Source organism: Gymnoscopelus braueri, assembly GCF_963280865.1.
Source record: "Gymnoscopelus braueri genome assembly, chromosome: 7".
NCBI lineage: Eukaryota > Metazoa > Chordata > Actinopteri > Myctophiformes > Myctophidae > Gymnoscopelus > Gymnoscopelus braueri.
Window position 1 is genome coordinate 43959328 of NC_137608.1, and position 21268 is coordinate 43980595.

General features: G+C 41.8%; 2 protein-coding genes across 4 annotated transcripts; one reads left to right on the forward strand and one right to left on the reverse strand.

The window, feature by feature from the left end:
* Nucleotides 1-1940: 1940 nt before the first annotated feature.
* LOC308089263 (uncharacterized protein) lies at nt 1941-10707 on the reverse strand. Of its 2 annotated transcripts, XM_080433887.1 has the most exons (5): nt 10351-10707; nt 8410-8486; nt 5105-5212; nt 3242-3343; nt 1941-2953 (listed from the first exon to the last, which is right to left on the reverse strand). In XM_080433887.1, exons 1-5 carry the CDS (start codon nt 10385-10387, stop codon nt 2618-2620), a joined length of 660 nt encoding a protein of 219 aa, XP_080290013.1. In that variant the 5' UTR covers nt 10388-10707; the 3' UTR covers nt 1941-2617. The 2 variants fall into 2 exon arrangements, 1 of the variants encoding a protein (XP_080290013.1); XR_013933486.1 differs by lacking the exons at nt 5105-5212; nt 8410-8486; nt 10351-10707 and adding an exon at nt 4727-4865.
* suds3 (SDS3 homolog, SIN3A corepressor complex component) lies at nt 8138-21268 on the forward strand. Of its 2 annotated transcripts, none has more exons than XM_080433885.1 (12): nt 8138-8656; nt 10883-10952; nt 11465-11520; nt 11680-11751; nt 11899-11918; nt 12090-12246; nt 14865-14960; nt 15578-15645; nt 15761-15782; nt 17592-17697; nt 19484-19568; nt 20360-21268. In XM_080433885.1, the coding sequence occupies exons 1-12, from the start codon at nt 8545-8547 to the stop codon at nt 20456-20458; spliced, it is 963 nt and encodes a 320-aa protein (XP_080290011.1). In that variant the 5' UTR covers nt 8138-8544; the 3' UTR covers nt 20459-21268. The 2 variants fall into 2 exon arrangements, with proteins under 2 accessions (XP_080290011.1, XP_080290012.1); XM_080433886.1 differs by lacking the exon at nt 8138-8656 and adding an exon at nt 9371-9571.

Consider the following 21268-nt stretch of genomic DNA (forward strand, 5'->3'; position numbering starts at 1 on the left):
TATATATATGGAGATACCCAAACATGTCCCAAGTGGGTCATCTTACATGACTGCCATCATAGACTGGCCTCCAAGTACAGTACTCTGATATCGGATACCGCACTTTAGTACTATGACAATGGGTAGTGGGGTGCACATCTATGTTCTATAAAATCTATTATCTTTCTATACATGAATTCCAGGAATCTGTGTGCGTGATCAGAATGGTTGAAACACACTTGCCCCTATATGGAGATACCAGAACCCTCCCAAGTTGGTGCATCACTAGTATATACAGCATGTGAGAGATGAGGTATAACGCCAACCATACATTGACATTCAAATCACTAATATATGTCGTCTCTGTCGGGTGGAAACCTCATTATGTCCAAAACTGTTACTTTTCAGGATTCAAAGCCGTTTCGAGCTTGTGGATCTGCTACTTTTGATGCTTTTGTGTGACGCATGTAGCATGATCGAGAAGGGCGTTAATTTACAAAAAAAAACACAAAAAGTTACAATATGGAGATAAGAGGTTTCTGCCCGACAGCAACGATGTGAGAGCTACGGTACAACTCCAACCATACATTGACTATCAAATCACATACAGTGTGTGAGAGATAACGTACAACTCCAACCATTGACTATCAAATAGTAGTATATGTGAGAGATAAGATACAGCTAGCGAGCAAAGCAGGGTGACACCCTGAAGGGGGTTATTGTACAACAATGACTGTCTCGTTATAATTATGTTGCTTATTACACAGCTACTGTACTTGAGAGCAAAATCAATAATTGTTCATGAGGCATTGATTTAAACAGGATTTCATTAGCTTACACGCTTTTGCTTACATGGCAACATGAACGGAGACAGAACACTTATAACTATAACTATATCGTTCACCATTGTATTTCTTTTATAGTTGGTGCTCAGTGTGAACCTGGCCCTTATAACAGGCTGGTGTTCTGTCTCCGTTCATGTTGCCATGTAAGCAAAAGCGTGTAAGCTAATGAAATCATGTTTAAATCAATGCCTTGTGTACAATTATTGATTTTGCTCCAGATCAGCAGTCTGTTATCAGGAGGAAAACAGACTGCAGACTCTGACCTGTTTGACCTGAGAGCTGGTGGAAAGCATGTTCTTGGTGGCTGAGAGGGAAAGAGGGTGAGAGGATCATTGTTCATGTTGACCAGAGTTCTATACGGCTCTATACTGGATCATCACTACTGATGTGTCGTTCATGATCGATTCGTTCAAAAGAACTAGTTCATTTGCCGCGAACGTGAACGAGCTCGTTCACTTTCTGAAACTGCTACGCTCACGCGCGACGTAAAAAGAAACGCTCACGCGCGACGTAAAAAGAAACGCTCCCGCGATGGTGTTTGACACACATTATAAAACATACATTAACCATTTTAGCCCTATTTTATACCTAGGCTATTTTCAAATATGTTAGTACTTTTACTTTTGGTTCTTTAAGTATATTTTGATGCCAATACTTTTGTACTTTTACTCAAGTAAATTTTGAACACTAGAAAATAGCGCTACTGAACGAGAACGTGAACAAATCATTTGAACGAATCATTGCCGTGAACGTGAACGAAATCGTTCGTTCACTGAAATGATCTTTTTTTCCCACCACTATAGTACACTGGCCGGGTCATCGGTCTCGTCTCCTAGAGCAGTGCTCCGGGGACCACCAGTGGTCCTTGAGGGAGTTCCAGGTGGTCCCCAGCTAAATGATGGAGAGTTGATAACCAAATGGACCCTTATTAGATGTTTAACTCTTTAGAGTGTAAAATGAAACAAAATGGTCCATTTGGTTTCATTTTACACTCTCAGAGTTAAATTATTAAACATCTGCATTACTTAATTTACAAGAAGTCTACACAATTAGAGAATGTAGAAGAAATTATTTTGATCAACGGTTGTCTTTTGATTGAATACTTTATTAGCAGTTTGCAAAAAAAAAGTACAGTTCAATACAAAGTCTGCTAAGAGGATTTCAAACACAAGAAAGCCTATGGCTTTGTACTCAATTCATAGAAAGTTATCTCTCCTATGGTACCAATATCAATACATGGAATTGTGGACAAAATCTCATCAGACGACAAATATTCTACGTCTTGGGTCTGAGAGTCTCAGATGGTCTGTGGATCAAATGCCGAATAAGTAATGAATCTTGATATGAAAAGGGTTGAAAATCACTGTCCTAGACTACCGTAGACTCCGCCGGTCATCAAATTATTGGCTTGGGGATGCGACAAAAAACAAAAACATCTCCATGCATTCAAGGCTTCATGGGGTGTGCAATTGATAGAAAATTAGTCTTTCTTTGGAACTACTCCTTTAAGCTCTCTCCTACACGTTGAGTTGAGGTGTGCATAGTTGGGTTGTAGCACCCTCTGGTGGAAAGGTGTGCACAGCGTCAGTGATGGACAGGACAAACCCCTGTAAACTCACAGTGCTTATTTTGGCTCCAAATCAAAGTCACCATGCAGGGTGTCATGTTGCAAAACAAGAATAGATTTTTTTTTGTGGGGGGACGCAAGCTTCAGAGATTGAACAACATTGCACAACATCACTTAATTGTTTCAATGTAATTTGTGTCACAACAGTTCAAAACAGTCAAGCAAGCTATTTCTCAATTCTCAGTTTTTTCGCCTCATTTACAATGTGTTCTGCTTTGTTATGTGCATCCGAGTTGTTGTGTTTACACACTTTTTTCCTAATAGACATCAGCATAGCAGATCTTGATGTTCCATTGTGTGTGATTTCGTACTTAGTCCATTCTATTGATAATCCGAAGACGGAGAAATCCGTAATGGACGAGCACACTTTGCAGCCCAACTTCCCATCTTTAAAATCGAGCCACGGGTAGTTGCGCTTTCTTTCTTTCCACATCTTGTCTGACCATAGGTCAGGGAATGGTGAAGATGTACTGGAACCAGGTTCAACAATTCCATCTCCCTGCTGAAAAAAACAAACCAAAAAAAAAAAAGAGAAAAAACTTGAGACTAATTGTCAATGAGACTAAATACTAGGGATGGAATGCAACAAAGTTCATGGCAATCACATTCACAGGTTTGGTGTGAACGGTGCTCTGCCTCAGAGTCAGACCACCGTTCACACCAAATCTGAGGGGAGGGGGGCAGGGAGCTCTGTGTGTCTGCGTCTACTCCGTCCTATCCAACCAGCCACTACACTACACAGTAAAATACTTATTCTGTTAAGACATCATTTAACAACAATGTTACTTACATCATTTCTCTCAAGCAGTGGTGGTGGGAGTGGCAGCTGCTGTGCATCCACTGGCAGTGGGACTGCCGGTGTACTTTTAGACATAGTGGTTTCATCTCCCTGCTGAATAAACAAAACAAAATAGAGAGAGAAAACATTAGAACATATTCCCAGTAGTCATTACTGCATGATTTTGTATCTCGTTTGCAAATTAAGGTTAAAGACTTCCAGCAGATTTAAGCAGCATAAGAACAGAGCAAGGCAGGGCCTAGGACTAGGTCAAACACAAGAGAATATGAAAGACAATGCCTATTAGGGCTGGCAAAGTTCGCTTGGGTGAGTGATTTAGGGGGCGTGGCCAAGATTCACCATGTTGGTTGGTGGGTCACAACCCTCGTAGACTTATTTATGATTCTGACGTTTTCAATCTACGAGGGTTGTAGGGTTCACGCCCCATGGAGACCTGGACTTTCTGCACTATGCCCCGCAAAGTACTCCAAACGTGTACAAATTGAAAATAAAGGTGCTTACCTCAAAGCCCCAAATGTTAACTACTTCTACGGGGTAGTAGTTTAATGTAATAATCCATATCTTTCAACAAAGAAGTGTTTTGATGCCGTTTGTGGCCGAACGCCATTTTTCCACCCTCGTTTACTTCCTGTTTACATTTAGTGTAATTCCGGGTTTCACCGGATGCGCCCCCTCACTTCCCGTCACTACCGCCCATTGGGAACTTCCGACAGAATCGGCCACAGACGGCATTAAAACACTTCTTTATTGAAATATATGGATTATTACATTAAACTACTACCCCGTAGAAGTAGTTAACATTTGGGGCTTTGAGGTAAGCACCTTTATTTTCAATTTGTACACGTTTGGAGTACTTTGCGGGGCATAGTGCAGAAAGTCCAGGTCTCCATGGGGCGTGAACCCTACAACTCTCGTAGATTGAAAACGTCAGAATCATAAATACGTCTACGAGGGTTGTACAGCTAGGTCACTACCAGTCTAGTACAGACCCATCCAACAGGGTACACTACTATATAGCTTGTACACACAGCGGCACATCCAAAGAATTACAATGTTAAAAGCCAACTGCAAAAACAAACTTTCAAATGTATAAAATGTATACAAGAAGTATAATCATTTGAAAATAGTATAACAAGTTAGTCAGATCACAGCACGATCGGACAAATTGTCAAGGATTGTCATGTCCTGCCCACTCCTGGTTTATGCTAGCCTGATTATCAGCCTGTTTGGAACCAGGCTAGGTTTATGCATCAGAGTGATGGGTACCCTACGTATAGTGCCTATAACCCTCTCTACAGTATGGATCCTGAGGTGTGCTATCTTGCGTGTTTGTTCCACGTCTTTTTCTGTCATCTGGGCTGTCAGACAATCAAGCCATGCATCGTCTCTTTGTTACGTCGGGAGACCTGGCTGGCTTCCATTTGGGAATGCGGTGAAAAGTTAGTCCGTTGTCCATTTGAGCCCCTTTATTCTCACCTCGTCGATGGTGAGAAGCAGTGGAACAGTTTTTCATACAACAATGAATTCCCATTTTGGCGAAACACTGCTGAAAGAGCACCAACTAGCAGGCCATTACTAGCGAACCTCCGAGTGAAGGAAGGGAAATGACCCCTCCCCCCTCCGACAGGGGGCGGGGCAAGCCGCAGCCGCGGAGTGGCGTCAGCCCCAGCCTTGCCTTAATAGGGCAAGCCTTCAGGGACACATTTAATTCACAGGTTTTTGTGTGAATGGTCTGACTGGATCTGCTGAACCTCAAGAGTACGACCCCCTCCCTCTCCAACCTCATGCATAGACCACACTACACAGTAAAATACTTATTCTGATAAGACCTTATTCAACAATAATGTTACTTGCCTGTTTGAGTTTCTTCAAATCATCATTTCTCTCATTCAGAGGTGGTGGGAGCTGCTGTGCATCCTCTGGCAATGGTGTAGCAGGCGTAGCAGTTTGTTCATCTCCCTGCTGAAAGAACAAAATAAAAAAAAGAGGGAAAATATTAGAACAAATTCTGGTTCCCATATTAGTCATTACTGCATGATTTTGTATCTTGTTTAGCTAATTCAGCAGATTTAAGCAGCATGTGATTGTGAACAGCGCAAGGCCTATGTCGAAGCATGGCTTTCATGGTTTTGCAACCACATGCACAACACAGTAAATTACAAACAAAAACAACACTGAATCATCATTGTTGTAGTATTTCTTATTTTATTATTCCAGTGTGATTGCGTGGCAAATACATTTATCTTTGGACTTGTTATGAGAGCAGAATAATAGGCTATATATCTGCATTTTTGTCAGGACAGTTACTTGCCTTCCTGTTGGAATTATTTCGTGGTGGGAGTGGCAGCTGGGCGTCCACTGCTGTCACTGCTGCTGCTTTAGGTCTAGGAGGCGTACGCGTAGCAAAATTAAAAAGTTTGCTTTGAACTAGTATCTTCCTCTTCTTGGACGGTGGCTGAGGCATCCTTGTATTGCATGTATATGCAAGTAGGATACTGTAGCAGTACTGTCTGTTGTTGCCAAAATGCTCTTTTTTTACAGTGTATGTGAGGACGTATTTGAACACACCTGACGACTTGAGCTATTGTTATGCAAAGTAGCCAGGTGGGTAGGCTACTTGGCGCACGAATCGAGTGGAACCTTTTTAACTCTATGAGTGGAACGCATTCTTGTGTGCACGCGTGAAAATGGACAATCTACAAGCTTACAACCCTTTGCATTGCAACAGGTTGTGAGTTTGTAGATTTTTTTGTCTTGATTAATTTTGAATGAACCCCACAAATCTCCTATGGGAATCCCTGGCACAAAATTGGGGCAAACATTAAAATGTTTGAGAGCCACTGAAGTATAGGGCTTAAGACAAGTTTTATCTATTTACTTTATTCATCCTAGTTTTCTCTCCTTAGGTTATGACAGACTACAACTTGGACTCCGGTCCAAGTTGGCTAATGGCTGACAGACTTGAACTTCAAGTGTTCAGTGACAGATGCATCACAATTAATGGCTGGCCAGGTCAGGTGATCACAGATGAGACTAGTGACGATATCGCCATGGCACTGGGACTCCTATTGTACCCTAAAGGACTGAACAAGATACTGACCTTTTCGGAGTGTGTTGTTCTGAAATTGCAAGAAAACTTCCTGTCACAGCAAAACAAAAAGTGTTCAACTCCATCTGTGAGTATGTAGGAGTCAGTATTCTCTCTTTCTGGATGGTCACTTGAAGAGTCAGTTGAAAAGAGCAAGGACTTTGCCACTGGACTAGACCTCTTCCAGTTCTAGTTCTGGAGTTTACATTTAGGCGTTTCAGAGAGAACAACTCAGTTTACAAGAAGTTTAAAGAGATCTGCTTTCAGGCTTACAGTAAATGGCTATGGGCCTATATGTTTGTAAAGCAGGACACCCTCTCTCAAACAGTTTAAAGATTTCATTTTGTATGTTTGCATGGTATTAATTCCTCCATATTTTAACTTTTTATGTTTTTCATCATTTAATGCCCTATTGTCATCCTACAGTGTCACACAAATGTAGTAACAATAGCTGATCTACAAGCTAAAATCCAGAAAAGTAACAGTTTTGTATGATTTCAATGATTTGTAGGTGTGAGGCCAAGCAGTAGCCTGACCAGTTTGTTTTGGGATGCCTGAAGCCTTGTTTTTTTAAAGCCTTTGCACTGATATGGTACCATATGGCACATGCATGGTCAAAGTGACATTGGATGAGTGCTCCTGCTACTGCTAGTCCTCAGTGTTTTCCTTCTGACCAGCGAGGAGATCCTGTACAAAAATCTTGTTCTTTGGTTGACTTTTTTGATTACTTCAGTTGCCATTTTTCTAGCCCTAGAATGTCTGTGATCTTACATACATTTCAAGTATTCCAAATACACAGTCATAGATCTCTCTCGGTCCCCCACTGTGTAGTGCCCATCTGCGCGGCCATAAAAGTGCTCTAATCTCCGTCTGTACTCACCCAATAATTAATTCCTAAGACGTGGAGTCATATTTTGTCCTCTAGTTTCATATCCATGTGAAAGTTCTGCCAGAAAACGTGTGTTTAGTCAAATATCTCCACTTTTTCACGAGCTGCACACGGACGTCTTTCTGTACGACGCGAGGGGCCAGGAATGATTGCAGCACTGAATATACGTAACTTCCTTTAGGACGCACAAATGTTTGGGACACACAATTGGCAGGTGATGATTCATTACCCCGCAGCAATCACAAGCACCTGTCAATTGTGTGTCCCAAACATTTGTGCGTCCTAAAGGAAGTTACGTATATTCAGTGCTGCAATCATTCCTGGCCCCTCGCGTCGTACAGAAAGACGTCCGTGTGCAGCTCGTGAAAAAGTGGAGATATTTGACTAAACACACGTTTTCTGGCAGAACTTTCACATGGATATGAAACTAGAGGACAAAATATGACTACACGTCTTAGGAATTAATTATTGGGTGAGTACAGACGGAGTTTAGAGCACTTTTATGGCCGCGCAGATGGGCACTACACAGTGGGGGACCGAGAGAGATCTATGACTGTGTATTTGGAATACTTGAAATGTATGTAAGATCACAGACATTCTAGGGCTACCATTTTTCCACTGGAAAGATTTTTCTCTAAAATACAACCCAGGTAGGTAATTTCCTATTTTCTTGTGATATTATTGTCACCCCTTTGACTGTGAAGCCATTGGCCTTGCAGAGGTTTATTCTTGGTTTATGGAATTGTATTGCTATTTTGTGTTTTGATATGCCTGTTATTCCAGAAAAAAATCCAGAAACAGTCCAGAAATATTTTTTTTCTCCTACAAAGCAGAGTTTTGGGCTCACATTGCATTAGATTAGATTCACTAACAATAATACAAATAAAAAGAGTGGAAAAGCGTGGAAATATATGAGTTGGATAATGCAGGTGCATTATTGATTTCACGTTTGGCCATCATCAAACTTTAATGTGAGGTTGTAGTGATTGTAGTTCACACAGCCAGTCTTTATTATCAACAAGGTAGGCGCCAACACGCCTGTTTCGATCTTGATATTCAATGCTAGTGTAAAATATGTCAATTAGTATTACTCATACCAACCAAAAGTAATAATAATTCAGCCATTATACTTTCACCGCCATTATGTAGAACTGAGTGATAGACCGTAGTAATTATGTGTACAATGTATTCAGGCGTATTGTCGGACAGCTCGGTTCGCGGGGGGGTCCTGGCAGTTGTAGGCGCTGTTCCAAGCGAGCCTGCAAAACACAAATAAAGATTGTTTATTTTGCGTTTGTTTACATTCTGCACGACGCTATGGCCTCAACGTTATTGTCGCCCATGGTGGATTATTACAACGACGAGGAAGAGCTGGACAGCGTGGATGAGGAGGACGATCGCAGCTTCAGGGGAAGAGACTCAGAAGAAGGTAAAAAAAACAAAAAACAACACGAACAAAACTGGCTGACAATCGGGCTCGGTCTACTTGCTGGACATGGAATGGAAATCACAATGTAAACTTCTGACTGCAATAAAAGGTCTTGCTGACTTAAGAGTCTCTGGGAGGTTTTAGAGGTAAAAAAATAATAATAAATTCAACACGTCCGCCGCCCCTACAAATCGTTACCTCCTAATTCAATAGTGTTTAACGCGCTATAAACGACGTTGGCTACAACTAACACTCCGTTAGCAAAAAACCCGCTGAACAACAACACCAACGTCTAGGCAAACTTTACGGCTCATTTATATAACACGCAATTTATTGTTTTCATTTTCTCGGTTGGGAAAGTACGTCATTTGTGTTCAATCTCGCGACTTGAGTAATAAATGACCGACGAAAAGCCTGACCTCTCGCGTGGCTATAAATAAATGTGTCGTTTTAATTTCAAGTCAAATTTTTTTAATTAATCAAAAATGTATAGAAAAACAAATGGAGAAAAAAAGTTGTAAAAAAACCCCCCCAGATCTACAAGTTAAACAGTGCGACGCGTTGTTAGCATATATATCGATCTGTTCTTTTTATGTTCCGTGTTTTTTTTGGGGCAAACCACATAGTTGCTTATCGTTCATTCCCAGCGGGGGGGAGAGGAGGATCGCACGCACGACCTACTCGCACGAGCACCTCTGACAAACACACACACACACAGGAGGACACACACACACACACACACTCAGAGGACCGCAACCGAAACCACCTCGCCTCTGCTCCGCGTCCCGTCAACCACGGTGTCCGTTCCGTCTGTCCAATGTCAGTCGATCTGCCTCGTCTTGTCCTTTTAACCACCAACTATGACTGAGTGAGACACAGACACACAGGAGGATGACATGACAGACCTGCGAGGAGGTTGGTGTAGTTCTTAGTTAGTTAGACAGACAACTACTATCCAATCCAGTCTTGTGAGGGTTTTCTTTCCTCGGTTCCTTTTGTTGGACCGGAGCTGGATCAGATTAAACCTTTTTTTTCTAGCTCATCGATCATGTTAAACACGACGACCTGCGGTCGTCGTGTTTAACATGATCGATGAGCTAAAAAAAAAAGGTTTCAATGCGAGGCTAACTTGAGCTAACACTTGACGGACGCTAGGCTCCAGCTGGCTGGTCACCCAAAAGCTGCTGTGTCAGCTTTGTGTCTGCCTGCTGGGGCCTTTAAATAACGTGTAGCGTTTCTTCTTGTTTATCGTGTGTTTTTAGGTTTTATTCTAAAGATAAACGTGGCTGGTTGCAAAACTTGGCCGGTGAGTTTGGTTGTCGTGTTCCCCCCTGTTGTTGTTGGCGTCGACCGACTCGCATCGCTTCCTTGCCCTCCTCGCTTGATGGTTAACATGCTAACGTTAGCACAGGAGTTGCTGTAGTGCGGAGGGCTGTCTCTCTCTGTCTGGGACACGAAAGAGTTGGGAGAGAGAGGCTTTCAACTTTAATCCCACTGACCGACCGACCCGGCGTCCCATGCGGCAAACGCAGCTTTTTGACATCCCCACGCGGGGACCGTGGAAGTGGGGACTGGGCTAGGGCCGTTGTGCTTTGCTGTAGGCAAGGTCCGATCTGGTTGCTTAGAAGGTTCGGTGTTGTTCAGTCGGGAGTTATGATGATGATCGTGGTCTGGGGATGTGTCTGTCATCTTACGTGGATCATCATGGACTGTCAGATGAAACGGTGCCATTCGCTCGCCGCCCGGTGCCACGCACGTTTGTGGGGATCCACGCAGTTCTGTCGTCTTCTTCTTCAACTTCGTCTCATAGCGTTGGGGGTGCCGTGTTGGCAAGGCTTGTTAAGCCTCATTTACCGCCGTCGGGCTCAGTAAATAACAGATCTACAAGCTGTCGGGCTCAGTAAATGGCAGATCTACAAGCTGTCAGGGTTACTAAATACCAGATCTACAAGCTGTCGGGCTCAGTAAATAGCGGATCTACAAGTTGTCGGGCTCAGTAATTAGCAGATCTACTGTAGACTCAGTAAGTTCCATGCATGCTGTGTGCAGTTGGCACCCTGGCATCATAGTTTATGAGCTGACTGCAAGATCTGCTGGGACAGAAATGCAAAAGAAGCTGATTGGAATTGTACTCTCTGTGTGTGTGTGTGTGTGTGTGTGTGTGTCTGTGTCTGTGTCTGTGTCTGACATCTGTCTCTGTTTGACATCTGTCCTGCTTCTTTCCAGACACCGAGGATGCCAGTGAAACAGACCCGGCCAAGCATGACGAGGATGACTATGTGGAAATCAAAGAGCAGTAAGTGTCGTTGTCATTAAGTGATGCAGACGACCTATTCTTAATCATATTCATATAACTGCCAAAATAAAGGCACGACTCAGGAAATTAGACATCCATACTTTATTGAAAGCTGGTTTCTTGGCACTGTTTGAGCATGAATTGCATTTTCCTGGTGAGGTCTACCCCACCGCTTTGAGTCCAAAGTAAATGCCATTAAATGCAAAACCATTCTGAGGCTTCGCTTTAATCATAACTTGAGATAGTTCTGAGGATGACAGTGCCTCCATCTGCAGACTAAATCCACTAAATGGTTTTAACGAGCATGATGAAAACCCAACCCATATGCCACTCAATAGAAGATGTAATGGAATATTCTGAAACTGCACCTGACAGAGTGTTTTATTTTGGGCAATGTAAAATGATTGAAGTGAATAGAAAATGATTTAGTATGAGAAAGGTCTGACTGTTTTGTTAGCGTTGCAGACAGTGAATGAGTGCGTGTTAAGCTCTTTGATCGATGTTTGTCGCAGGATGTACCAAGACAAACTGGCCTCTTTGAAAAGACAGTTGCAGCAATTACAAGAAGGTAAAGCAAGAAGCATTTCTGTTTTGTTTTGCACTCACAATGATTCATTAAGAGATTAGTGATTTTCAAGAATGGATCCAGTGGATAGTGCTGTGTTTTTGCAGCAACATCTTCACCAGACTATAACGGCAGTTTAATAAAAAGGTCATTTTGTTTCAGGCACACTACAAGAGTATCAGAAGAGAATGAAGAAGTTGGACCAGCAGTACAAAGAGAGGCTCCGCAATGCGGGTAGGTTTCAGTAACACTGAGAGAACGCATCGTTCCATTTTGCTTGGTTTTACACACGCATACAATGTTGATCTCCTTTTTGAACTGCAGCAAGCTGATGTTTTGTTAACAGAGACAGTCACACCGGTTTCCTCTCTGTCTCCACAGATTTGTTTCTCCAGCTTGAGGTAAGCATGGTTGATGTCGCTGACTGCTGCAGTTTATGGCACTTGACATTTCACAATTGGAATTGCGACTTGTAAGGTGAACACACCTCAGCTAGTCTCTTCAGCTCCGATCTCTTTCCACTGTATCTCTTTGCGCTCTCCCACTCCTCCTCCCCCCTTTCTCTTCTGCAGACGGAGCAGGTGGAGAGGAACTACATCAAAGAGAAGAAAGCGGCTGTGAAGGAGTTTGATGACAAGAAGGTTGAGCTGAAGGAGAACTTAATCGCTGAGCTGGAGGAGAAGAAGAAGATGATCGAGAATGAGAAATTAACGATGGAGCTGACAGGAGGTATGGGGCAACCAGAGGGGACAAGTCAGGGGACTAGTCGTGGGTGGATGTTGAGATGGGAACACGTTTATATGTCCACCATTAGTGTGAGAGGTTTCCCTTAGTTTTTCTTACAAAGGATGGAGAGGAAATTGTGTTAAGGGCTTTTACTCTGAAGGCCTTGAAATTAGTAAATATACTCCTGTTTTTAGAATGGGTAGCTTATGGATGCACAGGGATCATTCATTCAGTGCTGTGGTCGAGTATCAAGGCAATGAAGGCACTTGAAGCAATGATGACCAACCAGTCTGAATGTTCACTATTTATTCAGCACGAAGTACATTTACAACATCGGTTCTAGGTCTAATCTAACAAGCGCGAGAGCAGGCGGCGGAAGCCTTAAGCTGGCTCTCCTTTAGTTCCAGGCAGCTTATATACCCTTATTCTTTCCCTATCAAGGCAGACAGAATCAGATCTATTCTTACCAACCAAGCACAAGGTGTTTTAATCATATGAGCATCCTGCATCCAGCCTCAGCATCCATGTTGTTATAATCCTAATATGTCCTAGTATGTCCTCCTCACCTTTAGTGACCAGTTCAAACAAGTGTCCAGTAGCTGGTCAGTGTCACCCTGCCAGATATCATGTGTCATCATGTTGCATTACTCTTAATATAGCAGTTCAAGCAGACCGTGATGAAGCAATACTAACTAGTCTCTAGAGTCTAGTCTGTCTGACCAATAAACATATGTCTGAGAATTTACTCAAATACATACACACAATGTACAATTATGTATCTTGCATATTACCATATAGTATAGAAATGTCATAACAGTGTCAACTTACCGTAGAAGCCAGCCATCGTCCAGTCTGAAGTCTGTTCAGAATCTGCTGCTTTGTCTCAGAATAAATGAGTCATCGTGGGTTGGGCCAGAGCATCGAGTGGCTAAATTTGTCAGAATCATATTCACATGGTCACAAATTTGGATGTTTTACAGAATGAAAATGCTTTGGTTAACTAAAGTATACATGTTCTGAGTTGGTGCCATTAGTGCCATATGAGTGCAGAAGCACTCGGTTGCAGCCATTATATTTGGGAAACCAGATATTGCTGCAAATTGCATTTTGATGTTGGCCAGTTTCCCATAAGATAACTTAATTTTCCATAACATTTGCATGAAATGGAAATGTGCCTTTGGCACTCAAAACAAACGGTAAAAACACAGCTAAAATGCATAAATGCATATAATTCAATACTCATAAAATACATTTCAGTAGAGGCAGTATTCATGGTCCCTGTTCAGAATGGCCACAACAGAGTGACCATTGTCACTTTGGTGCTGAATGTTGGTTATGCAGTGATTTACTGTGATTGTGTTGTGTGTTTAGTAATTTAGCTTTGGTTGGATCTTGTACTCTAATCTCTTATCACCTACTGGTAGCATAGAACTGTGGTCTGGCTACTCGTCTAGGCCTATGTTAATGATTCTTCTAGCTCCCATGCGTTTGTTTTGTTAATCGTTCTGGCACTGACCACAAATAAGTTCCTTAGCTCTGGAAGTTCCTTATGACAAGGTATTGGAAGGCTGTGTAAGTTGATTTGAAATAAATTGTTACGGTACATTAGAACATTTGGCTTTATTTCACTACTTTGCCATCTGCATTGGCAATTCCTATTGTCAGTAAAATGTGCATATGTATGGGTCAAAGTGAACTGTAGACACAAATCGCAAAGTTTGCGTGGGAAGTGCCATAGGCATCATTCAAGCCCCTTTTGCGTAAACAACATTTACAAAAGAGGCGTCAGATCTTTTCAGTGTCTGTGTGTGTACGCCTGCATGTGCTAGAGTGACAGTGGGTTTGTGTATCTTGTCTGTGATCACAAACGGAACGGCAAGCTAAGATTTTGAATCTTGAAGCCCCCCCCCCCTCCCCAGGGCCTGTTTCCCAGACAGTATCTGTCTCCGCAGCAACACGATCAGTACACCAAGCCCTTCTCAGTCCCAACAGCAATGCTGTTTTCACCACTGCCAGTGGAGCTACTCTATAGGACAAATATGAGGGTGGAATCTTAAAAATAACCACTTTGAAAGTTGTCCACCTAACATCTGTGACTGCATCCCCAAGGAAAACATTGTAAACCCAGGTCTGGATGGAGAAGTGTTATACTCCCATCATTCAGAAGGTTATGCTGTTCACAAGAGCTTCCAACCACTGCTTGCTACAATTTCCTCCTCCTTATGCCAGAAATCCTACTGGGTGATTATGGTGAAATATCAGTAACTTAAAAGTGTTATCAAGATATTTGGGTACCAAGAGTCAATATTCGACATGTCTTCGATATTGTCACATTTTCTTTAAAGTTATTTATTTATACACCAAAGATGTCCTACATGTTTTATATATGTCTGTCTTTACTGAAAAGGGCCCTGGAAAAATGTACCGTTACACTGTTGAAACATACTACGTTAAAAATGCTCAATCTCAAGAAAGAAATATTAACACCATCTAGTGAAGTATTATCATATTGGAGAAATGTAAATTCTTTAGTGGTAATTTAACTCCCAGGGTGTACAATGTTTTTTTTTTTAAATCCCTTCCTCACATCTCGTATTGCTTTGATGTGTCTGAATGTGCAGATTCCATGGAGGTGAAGCCCATCATGACGAGGAAGCTGAGGAGGCGACCCAACGACCCTGTCCCCATTCCAGACAAACGAAGAAAACCCGCACCTGATATCCTTCACATACTCAAACCACTTCTGCTTATAAGTGCTATCGTCGGGCAGAAACCTGGTTTCTCTATATTTGAACTTTTTATGTTTTACCCCCCCATAAATGAATGCCCTACTTCGTCATACCACAGTGTCACACAAAAGTAGCAAATATAGCCAATCGACAAGGTCACAACGAGCTTGTAGATAGGCTATTTTTGAAACATTTTAAATTGAAAGTAGGCTATTTTTGAAACATTTTAAATTGAAAGTGGTTAAGTCTTTCTGTGGGTTTTATAAAATATTTAACCGATGAATAGTATTAACGAGAGCTTGTGGCTAAATAATAATCACATTGGATCCATTGGAACACAGGTTCACAGGTTTTGTTTTCCAATTCCTGAAAGGTAACGGTTTTGAAGGTTTCCGCTCGACAGCGACTTCATGTACATCCTGCATTTCGTCACTGTCGGGCAGAAACCTCTTATCTCCATGTTTTAACTTTGGTAAATTAAAGCCCTACTTGATCATACTACAGCGTCGCACAAAAGTATCGAAAGTAGTATGTTTTGTTGTCTGTAGATGATCCGTGCAGGTAGATATATTTTGCCCCAGGTTGCTTTCCCTAACTGACCTTACCCCAGTTAAATTACTTGCTAACAGATGATCAGATCACAGAAGATCTAAGAACACTGAATAATAATAAGGTAAGGTAATCTTTTTTTTAAATACTGAAACATATGTTGGCCTCGGTCAAAGCATTTTTAAAATTTCTCATTACATAACCTGTTTTGTAAATGTTTCTACACATTCTCTTCACAGCTGAAGTCACCAAAGCGTCCAGGTATGTCAGGATTAAAGTCATAGAATTTTGTTGACCATAAAGAATGCTGAGGTATATTCACATACCGTATAATTTAAGAGTTTGAGCATTTTGTGTCATTCTCAACTGATTTGAAATATGGGCTCGTTTTGTTTTCTCAAATGCTAACAGATATAAGAAAAAAATTAAAAGCCATTAGAAACACTGAAATTCAATCAATTTGCACGCCAAATAAATACATTTTTGTATTCACTGTTGTAGTTGATGTTGCACCCAGTGCAGCATACTAGTTCTAATACCCCAACCAGGTACAGGTGGTATGTTTCACTGGGTGGGTGTGCCATAATTTTCCAAATCTAACCCTCAATGAAATCCAAGTAATTTTAAGGCAGAAACTAGTGGTAGGTGGAGATTAATACTGTGGTTGTGATCAATTTGGCGGGGGGGTCTGGGGGTCCTTTTGGGGTTGTTGTTGCTATGTACAGTATAGCAACCTAAATATTTATTCAAAAATTACAAAATATTTGAGGCTTCTCAGAAAACTTAGGTCAGGATATAGATGGCGTTTTTAGAATCGGCCTCAGGTCTAAATGGGGTGCATTTTAACAGGGAGTTTGATACTTTTATCCGGCTTTACTAGCATGGGAATATAATGGGTAAATGTTTTAATTTCATCCAAACAAACTAAACAGATACATTGATTTGATGACTGGAGCAATTAAAGATCATCTTTACTAATAACCACTCATTAATATCTATTTATGATTGCATGCAATGAACTAGAATGTTTCACTTAGGTATCAAATGGAGTATAATGTGTCATAATAAGGGAGTAGTGACAGTAGGAGTCAGTGTAACAGCCTGTGTAGAGATGGTGACTCTCCTATTGGTCATATGGTGCACCTTGACTGATGCACCATATGTTTCCTATTCAATATCCACATTGATTTCCATAGAAGTCTGATAGCTAAGACAGACTGCACCACAAATTATTCTAAATTGTCAAATCCCTTTAATCACTCACCTCAGCTCTCGCTCGCTCGTAGAACAGATCTACAAGCATTTTTTGCTTGAAGATCTATTCTTTTTGCACATGCATCCGTCCAAAGGTCCCTCCCCCTTTTAACTGCCTGCTCTTGGCAGGTGCAGCGCTGTAGCAATCAATGGACAGACGCAGAGGAGTTCTAAATAATTAGACATCGGTCCAATTTAGTTAATAAAAACTAACTTTATAAACTTTACCCGACAGAGAAAAGTCCAGGGTACACCCGACGGCTAACATTTTCGATGTGTAGAAAATAGAACATTGGTTAATAACTTAACTTAAGATCTATGTTGTTGATCCTCCTGTCGGCGATGTCTGGGGATATACTGTAATGATCAATGAAATGACACGTGCTTAAATGCGCACAGCGTCCCTCACACTTCATTCTGAAAAGAAACAAACACAAGAAACGCGCGCACACACGCACCTATCATTTCTGCTTTTCACTACAGTTAACGGGTGGGGCTACTTCAAATACAATAATTGAATTCACTTAATCGCTCAAATAACGGCAGAAGTGGATGTCTCCGTAGTGCATGAGTTGACGCAGTTTTCCACTTTGGGGTGATTTGACGGCGTGAGAAATACGATGTGTGGCGTGGGTGCGTCTGAAGAGGGTCGTTTGCGTGTGTCTCACGCTCATTGCGTGAGAGTTGGCAGCTCTGGTCACGCATCTCGCAGCATAACGAATTGAGCATTATTCAGCATGCTTTGAGCTATTGATTTACTACTCAGTTTCACTTACCCATTGTAAACTAGATTTAACACCCTCTTTCCTCTGCCAGTTTCCCCCACATCCCCAGAGCACCTCCCCACCACTCCCATGGAGAGCCCCTCCCAGCGCTATGAGGCCCGCATCGAGGAGGGGAAACTTTACTACGACAAAAGATGGTACTTTGACCTTTTTCACCCCGAGTCAGCCCATGTACCGTATCTCCCACGTCACCTAGACCAGTGGTTCTCAAATGTTTTCGTGCTAAAGACCGCTAAATCGATATGTATTTGTCCACGGACCCCCCATCTGAAAATGTTTTGTGCCAGGGACCCCCAGAAGAGAAGATTTGTTTTAAAAAAATAGCAGATGTACAAGCTGTGAGCTTGTATATCTGCTGTTTTTGAATAGCCAACGTATAAATGGATAAAGTGTTTAAAATGATGGTGATGCTGTATTTACACATTTTGCTGGGGACCCCCTGGTTTCCTCCAAAGGACCACTAGGGGTCCCTGGACGGACCCCACTTTGAGAACCAATGACCTAGGCCGCAGATGTGTTCTGGGACTGTAATACTGTACAAAACCACTAGATGGCCACATAGCCACACTCATATCACTTCAAGTACTTATGGTTTGATGGTTGGTGGTTTTTTTAGACGTTTTAAACCACTTTTAATTGTACATCTTTTCAGAGTATTATGTAGTGTGCAGAAAGGGATATTGGTGTACTTAAGAGCTACTGGATAGAGAAGGGAAAATGTAATAGTTTAACAGAGTGTCTGAATTGTGTACAGTGCTGCAGTCTGCTACGGTAGAGACCTCATGACAATATTTTTTTTGGTGCAGCCCATGCTCCAGCTTGAGAGCAGAGCACTGCATCTGAACAATGCACTGACAAATACTGTTAATTACCCCCGCCCCTTATTTATTTTTTAAAGAGGAACTTAAAAGGGGGTGTGTTAAAAGTATGTTTTTGTTCAAATAAGTGTGAAATGGCTCAATATTCCCATAGTAATCATTGCTATAAAGTGTGGTTGTTCAGTGAACGTCTCTCCAGCTATTTAGTAAATTGAAAACAACTTTTCAGGCCGGAACACCAATTGTATCCAATCAGAGAGAGACGTCCTCATACAGGATACAAGATAAACAAGTGGAATTGGAAGCGGACTCTATCAATTGAAACTAGATGAGGGGAATGTCTGGAAGAACTGCCTCTTTGTGGAGTCCTGATCAGAAAATGGATTTTTTTTCCTGTTTTACTAAAGAGTTGGAGAGACGGTGAGACGCCTGTTAACTGGAAAAACACTATAGCAATGATTGCCATCAAAAAAATAGAGCTATTCAACACTCAAAATATACATTAAGACTGGGAAAGCATCTGTGTAGTAGCGTTGGCTACTCAAAAATAGCAGATGTACAAGCTCACAGCACTGCAAGCTTGTACATCTGCTATTTTTGAACATTTTTGAAAAATCTTGATCATTTTGAATTGCAAAACAGTTTGAGAACCACTGATTTTAGAAGGCATTTGTAGAATCGGCCTCGGGTCTTACTGGGTTAATATCGCGTACACCCCCTTTAACCAGTGCCTAAGTCACCTGCAATCGGAGGCAAGTAACCCGTAAGGAACTGCTGGAAGAAATGTGCCTCATTATCCCACCTCATTATCATTAATGATCAAATGTTGTGGTTGTCGGTGTCAACCCTGGAGGCTGGGCTACTCCTCCGTGTGACAGTTAGGTGCTGTTTAAAAAAAAAAGGTGAAGTGTTTGTTTTGACACAACTGTCAGATTATCTATGTTAGAGCTGTCTCAGGAGGATTGAGAGTTTATTCATCTGGGTACAATTATGTTAGCATGTGCAGTCAAACCCATTCACTGACTGCACACGGAGCCTCTCCGCTCACTGCCTTCCTCCATAACGAATCCATAATCAATTCTGTGTTTGTTTGTGTGGGGGACAGGTACCACAAGAGCCAGGCTATCTACCTAGAGTCCAAGGACAACACCAAGATCAGCTGTGTCATCAGCTCGGTGGGCACCAACGAGGTGGGCTTCAGCTCAGAGTCGCCGTTAAGCATGCAATGTCAGATTGGATCAGAACGTCATCATATGATATTCTGATCGTACGTATTATGTACAGCTGTTTGGCTCGGGATTAGCGGGGGGTTGGTGACACACAGTGCATGTACTCAAGTACTGTACTTAAATAACATTTTGTGGTACTTTACTGGAGTATTTCAAATTTTCCGTACTTTCAATTCTACTGCAAACATTGTACTTTTTACTCTACTACAATTATTTGAAAACCCAAGTTACTAGTTACTTTGTAGTTTTTGATTATTACAAAACCACTTCAGACTTATGTATGTATATACATTTTTGAAATATGAAAATAGCCGATCTACAAGCTCTGCGACGTGTTGTGAGCTTGTAGAACTGCTATTTTCAAAGGATTTTTATACATTTGAAAACTTGTGAAATGGGACCTTCTGCATAATGACTATTTTTACTTTTGCTAATTTAAGTACATTTTACTTAAGTAAAAAATGTTAGTACTTCCATCACTGGAGGAGAGACATGTATGTCGGAGTGTGACAGAGTGGTGCCCTTTTGGAAAGCGAAAATGACGTTTTCACTTTGACGCAGTGTCCAACAATCCACCACCCCGGGTATGGTAGGAGGAACAACAACAACAGCGTTCCAATGCCCTAACCATGATCTGGCAAGCTGTAGCCTGGTCTACAGTGAGATGTTTTGGCTGTAGAACGCATGCTCTCATTACCATATTGAGGTATTTTCTCCATTTAAGATTTTTGCTATTCTTTTCCCCTCCTCAGATTTGGGTGAGGAAGACGAGCGACAGCACAAAGATGAGGATCTACCTGGGACAGCTACAGAGGGGAGCGTTCGTCATCCGCCGACGGTCGGCCGCGTGAAACACAGCCTCTCCCACTTCTATCTGTTCACTCATCCATCCATCCTTCCATCCACCCATCCGCTCTGCAAACCGGCACTTTTCGGTCGATATTGACGTGCAGTCCGTCATTCCTACCCCCACCCAGACTCTTTCACGCCCAAGGATGTCTCTTCAGCTCTTTCTTACCCGTTGTATCAGCCAATTAGGATCAGCAATCCGGGGGGAGGGGGAGGGGGTTCTCACTACCTGTCCCTCTTCTTTTTTTTCTTTCTCCTTTATACATAATTTACATATATCCTGTTCACAATCTTGTTCAAAGTCATGGTATCAACAGCCTCAGTCTATTCTCCTTGGGCAGACATTCTTCTAGCATGTCATGACGGTTTCCTCTCGTCTTCTTATTTCTCACAGACGCATAATGTTATTTTCTGAAGCACAACTACTCTGCAGTTGTCCAGGGGAAGCCATGTCACTTCAGCTGTGTTTTTTTTTATTCTCAAGAATAAAAATGTAAATATGAAGCAATAATAGTATTGCTGCTGTTATTGCCTTTGTTTTTCTAAGCTAGCATCTGATGCTGTGGATATGTGGTTGATTTATATATAGAGCCTGGCTGGGAGCTTGTTCATCTGTTCACTGAAAGGTTTTAGTCTACTTTGTTGTAGAAAATGTTGGAAAGTAGAATACTTTGTGCCGTCATCATGGAGGTTACATTTCATTCAGTTTTCTGTTTGTTTTTTTTGTACAATATTGTGTTTTGAGAATCCAGTGCATCAGACATATGGTTTCTTTTTGGAAAAAAATAAATGTATATGGATTTCTTAACGTT